The following is a 12416-nucleotide window of genomic DNA, read 5'->3' on the forward strand; positions in this document are numbered from 1 at the left end:
TTTTATTTTAATTTTTTTTAATGGTTTTACTGTGCACTATGAATTCTAGAACATCAGCTTAACACATTTATACATACAAACATTTTAAAACAGTCTTTCTTTTAATACAATTCTGTAAACCTTCTAACCTTTAAGCAATTCGAGAAGTTAAGTGGAAGGTATCATGGTATGATCATGTTATGCGGAGGAATGAGGAACATATTGTGAGGAAGGTCTTGAGCATGAACGTGGATGGATATAGAGGAAGGGGACGACCAATGAAAATATGGATGGATTGTTTGAAAGGATGTTACTTGTGAGATGACGTCAGATAGAGAAGTATGGAAGAAGAAGACATGCTGCGCCGACCCCAAGTAAATTGGGATAAGGGCAGGAGGATGATGACGAAATTGAATTGAATTGAATTTAATTTTATCTGTGTGTTATCATTTGATGTTATTTAAATTAAATGAATCACACATGTTTATTATAATTAATGTATAATTATATCAAGTTAATGTTATTACGACAAAATTACAACATACTAAGTAAATTTAGCCGGAATGATAATGTAATCTCTAACAACAATACTGAAACAGTTATTGTAGTATCTTTAAAAATACAAGTTTCAACGTCTGTCGTAATTCAAGACCAACAAACTATCAGAGTCAAATCTAATTTTAAAAATACAAAGAATTTACGAATGTCATGGTCAAACACTATTTGATATATTATTTTTTGAATTAACTATTAAATCTGTCTGTGTCTGTGTGTGCGTGAGCGCGCGCGCGTGTGTGTGAGTGTGTATTCGCTACTTACTTACTCTCATGCGTTATGGCAAGCAAACCTCCAAACTTTGGGTTTCTGAATACTGTTGCCTAATTAACCAAAGATTGTGGATTCAAATCCGGATAGTTACCACTAAGGAAACCTGCATATATCAAATGAAAATCTTGTAACCCGAATGGGACCATGTACTATAGTACTTATATAGCACTATAGTACTTTCATTCCCAGGTTGTTAAACGTTTATTTGAATATCAGCCAACTCAGCCTTGTAGACTGTTTTACGAACTATCTCGAATACATCAATATGTTTGTTGCCTAAAGGTTAATCCGTGAATATAAAACCGAAACTGTGGTTTAACAGTCGATTAACTAATTAGTGGTATACTCAACTTTATAATGGATAATATTACATATAGAAACATAATAAATATTTCAGACCAATAAACATATATCCGAACGAATAAAAACAATTATTCTTATTAAATAACTAGTTGAACCAGTGCCGTTACTCGTACGAAATTTATAAAACATCACAAATAGTCTTGTCACAAAAGATGGGTACATGTTATCTCCTCGAGGGGTGAATTAAAACAAGTAACCTCTGTCCGTCCCCGGGTGTCAAACTATCTATCAAATTTCATCTAAATCAGTTCAGCGGTTCAAGCGTAACAGACAGACTTACTTTTTCTTTGATAATATTAGTATAGATTAACCTAATTAACTTAAGCTGTTTTTATAAAGCAGCATCTGCCCGGTGTCTTACAAAGGTGTCTTTAATTTGATTAGCAAGAAGTCAGGAGTCAAATTTATGTAATTACTTTACTAATCAGTTTCCCCCCACTTCACCCCCGTGGGCTGCAGCGTGAAGTTAAATGCTACTTTCCTTATGAATTAGGCTATTAAATGCAAAAAATAAATTATCAAATACGACTGTTACTTCCAGAGATTCGCGCGTTTAAGCAAACAAACACTTCTTTTTTATAATAACATAGATATATGCATTTAATTTGCCCATTGATTAACTATCGTTCATATATCATGATAAGAAATACGTCAGTTCTGAGAAGAACTCAGTATAGGAATTCAGTTCGGGATTTCTACAGCAATGTTTCAAAGTTGTTTTTTTTATTTCTGCCTATAGTAGACGGATTAATGGGCCATCTGATATTAAGTGGTCATCACTGACTATCGACATTGGTACTTTAAGGTATATTAATCATTCCCCATATGCCGATAGATACTGCCTCTGAAACTGGAACAAAATTCTGATCATTGTTTGACGGTAGATTACCGTACCTACCTTACCCAGATGAGCTTGCTCAAAGCTTTACCACCAAGTAATTACTATAATTAACCGGTATCTGATGACCCATTAAATTATTAGATTTAGAGTCATTCATCATCATAAACATAAACATAAACAGCCTGTAAATTTCCCACTGCTGGGCTAAGGCCTCCTCTCCCGTTGAGGAGAAGGTATGGAGCATATTCCACCACGCTGCTCCAATGCGGGTTGGTGGAATACACATGTGGCAGAATTTCGTTGAAATTAGACACATGCAGGTTTCCTCACGATGTTTTCCTTCACCGCCGAGCACGAGATGAATTATAAACACAAATTAAGCACATGAAAATTTAGCGGTGCCTGCCTGGGTTTGAACCCGAAATCATCGGTTAAGATGCACGCGTTCTAACCACTGGGCCATCTCGGCTCACATTCATCATCACATCGTGTCATTCATTGTACCAAGAATGGAAAGGCAAACGAAGAATGGTTTATTTGGTGGTAACTGGTCATCGTTATATGTACACTATACCAACGTGCCACCAACCATGGAAGCCTTAGATAATATTTTTCGTGTACAGTGATTAAAAAAAAATCTAATTGCCAGTTTAGAATAGACTGAGTTGGAAAAACACACGCTTGCAAATACCAGAAATATAATTTAGTGAAAATGGCCGAATGAGCCGAGATGGCTCAGTGGTTAGAACGCGTGCATCTTAACCGATGATTTCGGATTCAAACCCAAGCAGGCACCGCTGAATTTTCATGTGCTTAATTTGTGTTTATAATTCATCTCGTGCTCGGCAGTGAAGGAAAACATCGTGAGGAAACCTGCGTGTGTCTAATTTCAACGAAATTCTGCCACATGTGTATTCCACCAACCCGCATTGGAGCAGCGTGGTGGAATATGCTCCATACCTTCTCCTCAACGGGAGAGGAGGCCTTAGCCCAGCAGTGGGAAATTTACAGGCTGATTATGTTTATGTTATGTTTATGTTATGAAAATATCACAGCCGATATATTTATTTTACTTCTTGGTGGAACTTCAGGGGTCAGTTTTAAGTTCATCATCATGGTATCAGGTAGCTTTTGATTCTGATGGTCAGTAGTCGATTTCAAGAAATCTCATCAGTATTTTTTTGTTTTATCTGTTGATTTCCAGGATGTAGGAACTTTTACGTATTTCATGCGAATTGCTAATAACTCTTGTGCACTACTAAGAGTTTATGATTAAATAAAGATATATATCTTTATTTATAATACAACACTATTACACTTAACTACTTATTTCCACTTTAATTTTACTTCCAAAATTCCGATGACAGTTTTGTCGACGTTCAAAACGCCATTTATTCGAAAATCCAAAGTGAATATCATAGATTAATCGAGCTCTCGACCAATGATATCCCGTCAATTTGCTGTCAAATGCTGTTTATTTGGCTTGTTTCTTGTTATGGTTGGAATAGAGTATATATAACTGTATTTAACTAACATGACTGTATTTTTAGATGTTGAAAAAGGTTAATTTTGTTGCCAGTTGTTCTCGGTAGAATCTACCTTCCGAACCGGTGGTAGCTTCACTTAATATAGTTTGTTAAATGACGATTCAAAAGTGCTTGTGAAAGCCTACTTGAACAAAGTATACTTTGATTTGATTATTCTACACCAAGCAAATTTCAGCCTTCGAAGATATTTTATGAAAGTGAAATCCACGCCACTACCTTCATCTGGTTGAAGAGGAAATAAATATAATCCAATAAAGAGAGTTATTAGAGATGATTTTATGCACAACATATCATTTTACCAAACGACATTACATGACAGGAAGTGTAAGGGAGACTTCCTATATATTTGTCTCTCTCAGTTGGACAAGTATGTGTTAGTTGACTTTTGTAACTACATTTTTGGATCATGTCACTAGATCGCGCTTCAGCTAATCGCAGACATACATTACTGCTATTTAACTAGCTTTTAATGTAGACATTAGATGATACGATTTCACCTTTTAATTTGGATTTTGTGCCATCACATTTTTAAGGGATGATAAAAGTATTTAATATAAAAAAAGTGGGTCGCACAGACACAGATAGGCTTGCACAAATCCCTACCGCCAAGTAAATATGAATTTAATTAATGCTTTACGTGCTAGTATTCTTGAGATGAAGAGAAAGAAATAGGATAATCGATATAGCCCATTGGTTAGAATGCGTGCATCATAATGGATGATTGCGGGTTCGAGCCCGCAAGCAGCACTGAATATACACATGCTTAATTTGTGTATATAAGTCATCTCGCGTATGGCGTGAAGGTATACATCGTGAGGAAACCCGCGTTTCTCTAATGTCAATAAATTTTGTGCCACATGTGTATCTACCAATCAGCACTGAAGCAGCGTGATGGAATAAGTTCTTACTTTTCCTCAAAGGAAGAGGAGGATCAATGAGATATACAGCGTATTACTTAACGCATTACACTCATTTAAACAAACGCATTTGAGCATCAGAATTGGGTCATTAACGAGCTAACTTCGTCCTCACGTTGCAAAAGTTTGTTGTTCAACACCGGTTTCATATGCGTTGCACAGAGCAAACAAGTCGTGGCCTGTTTTCATGATAAACTCCGTAAGTCAAACATCCTATGTTTTAGATACATAAGAACTATTCCGTAAGAACAAACTCGAAACTCACCGCAGACGATCGTGAAATGTGACACCTACTTTAATAATTATCAAAGACAAGATGCATCGAATTATAATATACCCTTTTAATCACAATTGCTCATAGACATTTATATAAAGGTACAAACACAGGATACGATGAAGCACTGCGATCGCACGACCGACCACGTTGCACCATTTCTTGAATAGTTCTAAAACGATACTTATACATTGTATATGTAAATTTTATACTATAATTATTCCGAATAATTCATATTTCAAATTTGGTCTCATTCGATTTGATTTGATTTATTTCTCTAACTCGTCAAATTAAATCAATTACGACCAGTGTCCATGTAATTCAATTATTATTTCGGTCGTTTCGTTATTAATCATTTATGTTGTACATTGTTTGCTAATTCGTTTGTTAATAATCTGTGTCGGTCGAAATAAATAATAATCATTTATAGAATTATTGTCATCCTCATCCTCCTGCCCTTATCCCAATTTTACTTGGGGTCGGCGCAGCATGTCTTCTTCTTCCATACTTCTCTGTCGGACGTCATCTCACTAATAACATTCTTTCTAACCATATCGTCTTTCACACAATCCATCCATCGTTTCTTGGGTCGTCCCCTACCTCTATATCCATCCACATCCATTTTCAAAACCTTTCTCACAACATGGTCCTCATTCCTCCGCATAACATGCCCATACCAAGACAGCCGGTTTCCAGATAGCTTCTCGGTTACCGGTACATTTATAGAATTATTGTAATAATAATTATTATTTATACGATGAACTTTATATATTTCCACGATGCGATGTCGTAACGTGTCGTATAGTGTACATGTGTTCCTGCTCTAATATATATTAATACCACTTTTATGCCGCCAACCATAAGAATTTAGATTTTACAAGATCGGTTCTGGTAAAATCTTAATAAATAAAATATTGTGACTAGGTAGTATCTACCGACACGCCCGTCTGTGTAGATATTATCCAAAATTTAGACGCACAAAACCCAAATAATATAAATCACAGTGTGTAGAGGGCCCTTTTTGACTGGTCTTAGCTAAACTGGGCGTTTTCTCATTTTTCAAATGGGTTCAAACTAAGTGGCTCCGTTTGATATCTGCTATTCTCCCCATCGAAAATTCCATGTGATTATCTTTCTATGCATTTGTCGTAGTCCTACCATTTCGGTCCTCTATGCCCGCAATGGGATAGATATCAGGCAGTCGAACCTTCCGATATAGTGATAGCTCTAACATAATGTAACTGAAACGTGAAATTGTCTTTTATTTCTGCCGCCAAATGTCATGACATTATATTTTTTCATAAAAGTAGTTTCAATTTAATTCTTGCGCTTAGTGAAGTTTAATCAAATTAATTTAATCATAAAATTGCTGAGTTTACATTAAAGTTGTTTTTTTTCATATTTTGGGCTGAATAATATCATATCGTTTTAAAAACCTAATAATTATTGAAGGAAAATAAAAAAAAAGAACTGTCTAATTGATGCCGCTTTAGTCAAGGATTATAGATTATATCATAATCTGTATTATTCCTAAACGAAAGTGATTTAGTTGTTTAATCTTATTAATAATAAATCAACATAATTTATGATAAATATTCATGTATATTTTCATTACAAATGAAATAAGAACTGGTCTAACTAATTTTACAATAGCAACAGAATTAGAGTTCAGAATACAATAAATCTAAACCAAGCCCCTGTTATTTAAATTGAATCTTTTACATATAGTGTTAAGGTTCACATTGCTATAGCAGTAAATTACCTTTCGTAACTAGATAGAGGAAGGGGGGTTTTCGTTTCAATTATTCATCTTCTTGTCTTTTCATGAGCTAATTTCAAAGATTGTGAACTGTAGGTACTTCTACTTACACGAACGTCATGATATAGAAGTTTAAATTCAGTTGCCCAGGATGACAAAATAAACTCAAGTTCGATAATAATTCTTCAACAAATATATTTTAATCCCTCGCAGTGAGGTTATATCTCGTGACAGATCAATCTTTTTTAATAAAAGAATTATTATGCTTTATATGCCAGTCTTAAATATGATGCCCTATAAAATAATACTACACATAATAAAATTGGAGTGTCTGTTTGTAATATTAAAATAACCGCTTTTTACTAAATGCATATGTATGTATTACATATTTGGTACATAACTCTAGTAGAGTTACCTTTTTTCCATTTTGGTCTGTCTGTCTGTTTGTTCCGGCTAATCTCTGGAACGACTGAACCGATTTTGACGGGACTTTCACTCGCAGATAGCTGATGTAATAAGGAGTAACTTAGTCTACAACAATAACTTTATTGTTAAATTCAAACGCGCACGAGCGCTTTTAACAAATTATTGAACAATTAATTTCAAATTAAATAGATAACTATTTATTTTGTTGTAATAATATTGTATAATTAATTATGAGTTCCAATGACATAAGACCGTGTTGATATATACCTACATATAATATTTATGTGTTGATCGCCTCGTTGGTCTAGAGACTTATAAGGTTACAGATGCTGGAGTTTTGGGTTAAAATCCTAAGCCAGGCCAATGAGGGGTTTTTAATTTTTCTGTCAAGAAATTTTAGTATCAACCCAGAGTTTGGAAGGTTTTTATGTCTTAGGTAAGCGGGCTGGACGAATGGACCAACTGATGGTGACCATCATCCGCTCAATTCTTCAATTCGCTAGAATCTGTGCCACTAAGTCATTGCTTCCTTCTCAAGTGTCGTTAACTCAATTCTTCGTTTTGGCAATTTTTTAATCATTTCAATAGTAAAATAAATTACATTAATTGTATCGGTTCAGTTAAATTATATATACGATTAGATTTTATTTGACAAAAAATCATTCGTAGGATGATTGCTGAATGTCCTGTAACTGAAATATGATTTTAATAATGATACCTAATGAGTGTATTGACTGTGTCCTTTTGAATTCAATTTTGATTTGATTTGATGGAACGAATATACCATTAAAGTAGAATATCGCCTGACGTCGTTTGTCGTTTGCACTATTTGTCTCGTGTGATAGGGGTTGCTGTTGACTTTGCAAGTAACACAGATTACACAGCTGCCTAAAAACCCATTTATAATTTGAAAAATCTTGTTCCAAGAGGTTTAAAATGAATACTCTTAGCATGGCTATGTTCGTTTAATTAACATCAATGAACTACAATCTTCGATTGATTGGTTGATGATTGAAATTCAATAACAAGTTTTAAAGATATCATTTTGATTATATAGTCCTTTATAGCCTTGGCTATATTGGATGGTTTTATATAGACTTGCCGAAAAGCACGCGAAGCCGTTAGTCCTGCGCATGAAAATTTTCTGCTCTTATTGTAGCCTGATTGGATTATGTAAATAACGTGTTTTTACTCACACTGGTGCAGTATAAAAAATCCCGTACAGTTTAGTTTAGATTAGTGTCTCTTGAGAATGGTCGCCGTCGCCAAAATCGGTCATCATTGCCTTGATTTTAATAAAGCCCTTAAATATTTTTACCTTTTCTATACATACAACCTTTAACAATACGTTTTAGAACAATTCTTTTTATTTTGGATATCATTATAACCCTGACAAAAAAAGGTTTGTCTATTCTGCTTCAATTAGTAGCTCTATTAATGAGACCTTCTTGAAAAACTGCTTAAAGTACATCTCATAGGTAGGTTTGCCTATGGGTTTTTGTGCTTTGCCTTTTGTAGACAAATTTTAATGATTCTTTATTAGATCCATTTTTATGTTTTCATTTCCTTTTTATTCTTTTTTATTATGCCATCAAATATAATATTTGTTCGAGTCTTCCTAAAATAAATCACAAAAGGAACCTATAAAAAATACCACTACCGTGACGTCAGAAAACTTTCTAGAAAGAATTGTCACAAAGAATGTTTCTTAAAAATTGTTCAATGTTTCCTTAAACAAATTACTCATTTCATATTTCCCTGGTTTTGCGCAAGCCGAATTAATGAAGCCTTATAAACCGTTGCTTATGAAATATATACTTTTTTTTGTGTCAAATTTTTGGAGAATAAGGTTCTATTGTTTAGCTTATATTACAGTCAATATGAGGCTTGTCTCACACTCTATCCTCGGTCTCTTTCTAACACATATGTTTTTATATAATATTATCTAGTATTTTTTGTTATGCCTTTAATTCACGCGGGATTATCAATAACAATTTTTTTTTGTCATTGATTATTCTTAGACGTTGTCATACTATGAAAGCAACTTAATTCAAGTCAGGTGTCCCACGATACTTCTCTTTTACTTTCTACTTTTGAAATGGAGTTCTTAACCGCTAAAAGATCACGGTTTCCTATAAAACAAGCGCCACTGAGATGTCTTATGCTTTATTAGCCAGGTGTCGAAAGAAATTCTCTCAAATGTGTATCCAGCAAACCGCAGTGGAGCTTCTTCCCGGGCAGACTAATCAGTAATCATAACTACTTCCTAATGATTGAATCAAAACAGTTTTTCGTTCAAAATTTTGAAGTTAAAAAGAAAAAAATGAGAAACTATTGAAATCCATTAATATTTTTTCAATCAACCTTTGAAGTACATCGTTATCGTGCAAAGGTATGACCACCTCCGTGGTTCAGTAGTGTGTACACCGGTTTTCAGGGGTACGCCACTCCGAGGTCCCGGGTTCGATTCCCGGCTGAGTCGGTGTAGAAAAAGTTCATTAAGTAATGAATTTATTTGTTAATTCTATGTTGCCTTGGGTCTGGGTATTTGTGGTACCGTCGTTACTTCTGATTTTCCATAACACAAGTGCTTTAGCTACTTAGATTGGGATCAGAGTAATGTATGTGATGTTGTCCAATATTATAAAAAAAAGTTTAGTTAATTTCACGTTTGAATATACGTATGTTGAACATGGAACATTGTCATTTAAAACGTTCGATGAATACTTTTCCGTTACATGCTCTGAGTTTCACGTGCTTAAATTGTCTTTTTGTTCCAGTCTCCTCGCTCCCAAGTCCAACGACGGAGGAGGATGAGGATGAAGATGAGACCACATCCAGTAGAGCTGACGCGGACGATGACGGAAGAGTTTACAAGAATCCGAGAAACTCACCATCAGCCCAGTGCCCCAGAGATGAAGAACAGGCTACGTTACTAGTAAGTAACGTACGGTTTTCGAAATTCCGTACCAAAGCATATTTCTTATAGGTCAAAATTTAGTTGTAATTTTAATGTTAACGAGAGAATTAATTGAAATGGCCTTTAAAAAATTCAAAGCTCATCCAAAAAAACATCGGTATATAAGAAATATTACATTAACAGCCTGTAAATTTCCTACTGCTGGGCTAAGGCCTCCTCTACCTCTGAGGAGAAGGTTCAGAGCATATTGCTCCACTCTGCTCCAATGCGGTTTGGTGGAATACACATGTGGCGGAATTTCGTTGAAATTAGACACATGCAGGTTTCCTCACGATGTTTTTCGTCACCGAGCACGAGATGAATTATAAACACAAATTAAGCACATTAAAATTCAGTGGTGCTTGCCTGTATTTGAACCCGCAATCATCGGTTAAGATTCACGCGTTCTAACCACTGGGCCATGTCGGCTCTTACTCAATACAAAATTATATTATTTCTAGGCAGAATATATATACATTTTATGGTACTTTAATAAAATGTAATCAAATGACGGTAAAGAGTGACTACTGAGTTTCTTGACGGTTCTTGGTAGAATCTACATTCCAAACGGTGGTAGCTTTACATTTAGTTCTACAATAACATGACGACGAAGACACAAGCACTAGTCAAAGTACTGCCAAACCAAATTGACCCTTATACCGAATTACACTGGCTCAATCTCCATTCAAACAGAAACACACCAATAGATAGCAAAACTATTTCGTAGTAGAATAATTGATGTTGGAATGAATAATAGGTGGTTCTTACTCAGATAGGCACAACGCCCTACAAGTAATATAATTAACTACCTATTTTCCGCCCTACTGGAGTTCGGGGAGGGTTTGCAGGTGTTAGATAACAAATCCATCTCTCGGAAACCGTTCATTTGTCAGGATAATATAAACCTATGTGCTATTCCAGACTGTAATCCATTTTTGTGCCACATTAACGGATCTGCAGTTAAGCTGTTCTGAAGCGATGGAGTACCAAACCAAACTATGGCATTTATATAAGGAAAATAAATAAATATGTGATGATTGATATTTGGAACATTTCGTTATTGATTGCCTCTTAAATTGCCATCGCTTGAGTCTAAACAAGGCATAGAGTGCCGCTGTGTTTATATTCGTACTTATGAACTGTTGTTTAACGTACACGGTTGGGAATATCTGTGGCTAAATTTAGTCAAGCGTATACATATTGTTATTCAAAATCAAAATATTATATATTAGTCTCTTAAAAGCACTTTTGAATCGTCATGTCATAGAGTTGAATTGAGCGCAAAGCTTCCGGCGGTTCGGGAAAAAGACGGTATTTACCTAAAAGGCGATAAAATCGTCAAAAATGATCATACAATTTTAACTGATCTGTAAACCCTACATTTTCATCTTTTACGAAATACAAGAGAAATAAAAATAATAATGATGCAATATTTTTGCCAGGGACAGAAGTGTCTTCGGAAATGCTCTTCTGACGAGGACTGCAAGAGTAAAAAGAAGAAATGTCTCTGCGATGGCGCGTGCGGGATGTCGTGCATCAAACCAGGTGAGTGATGATATTATAAGCCGCTACGAGATGATCTCCTCTGTCACGGATTCGCTTATCATCTTATGCAAAAGGTCTTATGTGCAACTTTACTTTAAGAGCGTAAAATAAACACAATGATATATATAAGCTAGACGCCCGTACCGACTTAGTCCACGTGTAATAGGAATTTTATTTACCTGCCAATTGGGACGCCATCTGCATTTTTTCTTTACGATATAGGTAGAATTACGAGCCAATGGGCCACCTAATATTATTTCCCCTGCACAGTTACACTGACTCACCCGCCCTCCAAACTGGTATAAATTCTATGTTCGGTGGTAGAATATGTTATGACCCAGAGCTTACACAAAGCCCTACCACCAAGTACATTTACTTACACACTTCTGTGTGTGTTAAAATTTTACCTTATTTCTTTCGTTTACTCTACATTCCTGTCCATAAAAGCAAGGCTGCTATTGAAATAGAATTTCAGCTAACCGATTCCAGATTTCAAGATATAACGACCTTTATTTACAGTTAAGCTAGATCCAAATAATCACTTGCAAACAATCCAAACGGAGATTTGATATCTCCGGCGTTGCAATTTACACAAACAGAAATAGGATCGATAAAATTTATACTGCAAACCATTGTAGACAAGATACACCTCTTGAACTGCTAGTAATATCTACTATTGTAGTCAACCCGACTAGATTTGATCGCTCAAGAAAATACAGAAGAATGGGAGTACAGAAAGAGGAAGAAATAGAGATTTTTTTGAGGTTACAAATTATATAAATATAAAATAAATATTGAAAAGGTAACAAGTAAAATATAATTCAACCAGCTGTCCGTCCTTTGTAAAATTAAATCCAAATAAAGTTATCCCTTCCATTACTACGCTCAAAGTTCAAATTTTTACCCTTTCTGAACGGATGTTTACGGTTTAAAATGAACATATGTTCCAAATTTTAGCTTTCTATCCTGTCAGGGCGA

The 12416-nt window shown here is 35.0% G+C and overlaps 2 protein-coding genes across 5 annotated transcripts in view; one reads left to right on the forward strand and one right to left on the reverse strand.

Annotated features, from left to right (window-relative positions):
* The window catches only part of LOC113403621 (EKC/KEOPS complex subunit TP53RK), a 297288-nt gene that overhangs the window by 204723 nt on the left and 80149 nt on the right, over positions 1 to 12416 (reverse strand). The gene's annotated exons all lie outside the window — the stretch shown is intronic.
* LOC113396218 (uncharacterized) overlaps positions 1 to 12416 on the forward strand; it is a 127183-nt gene that overhangs the window by 45115 nt on the left and 69652 nt on the right. For all 4 annotated transcript variants that reach the window (XM_064218910.1, XM_064218911.1, XM_064218912.1 and 1 more), the window contains exons 2-3: positions 9715 to 9872; positions 11336 to 11438. In XM_064218910.1, coding sequence (XP_064074980.1) covers positions 9715 to 9872; positions 11336 to 11438 — 261 coding nt within the window. The remainder of the gene's footprint in view (positions 1 to 9714; positions 9873 to 11335; positions 11439 to 12416) is intronic.

Source organism: Vanessa tameamea, chromosome 25, assembly GCF_037043105.1.
Source record: "Vanessa tameamea isolate UH-Manoa-2023 chromosome 25, ilVanTame1 primary haplotype, whole genome shotgun sequence".
NCBI lineage: Eukaryota > Metazoa > Arthropoda > Insecta > Lepidoptera > Nymphalidae > Vanessa > Vanessa tameamea.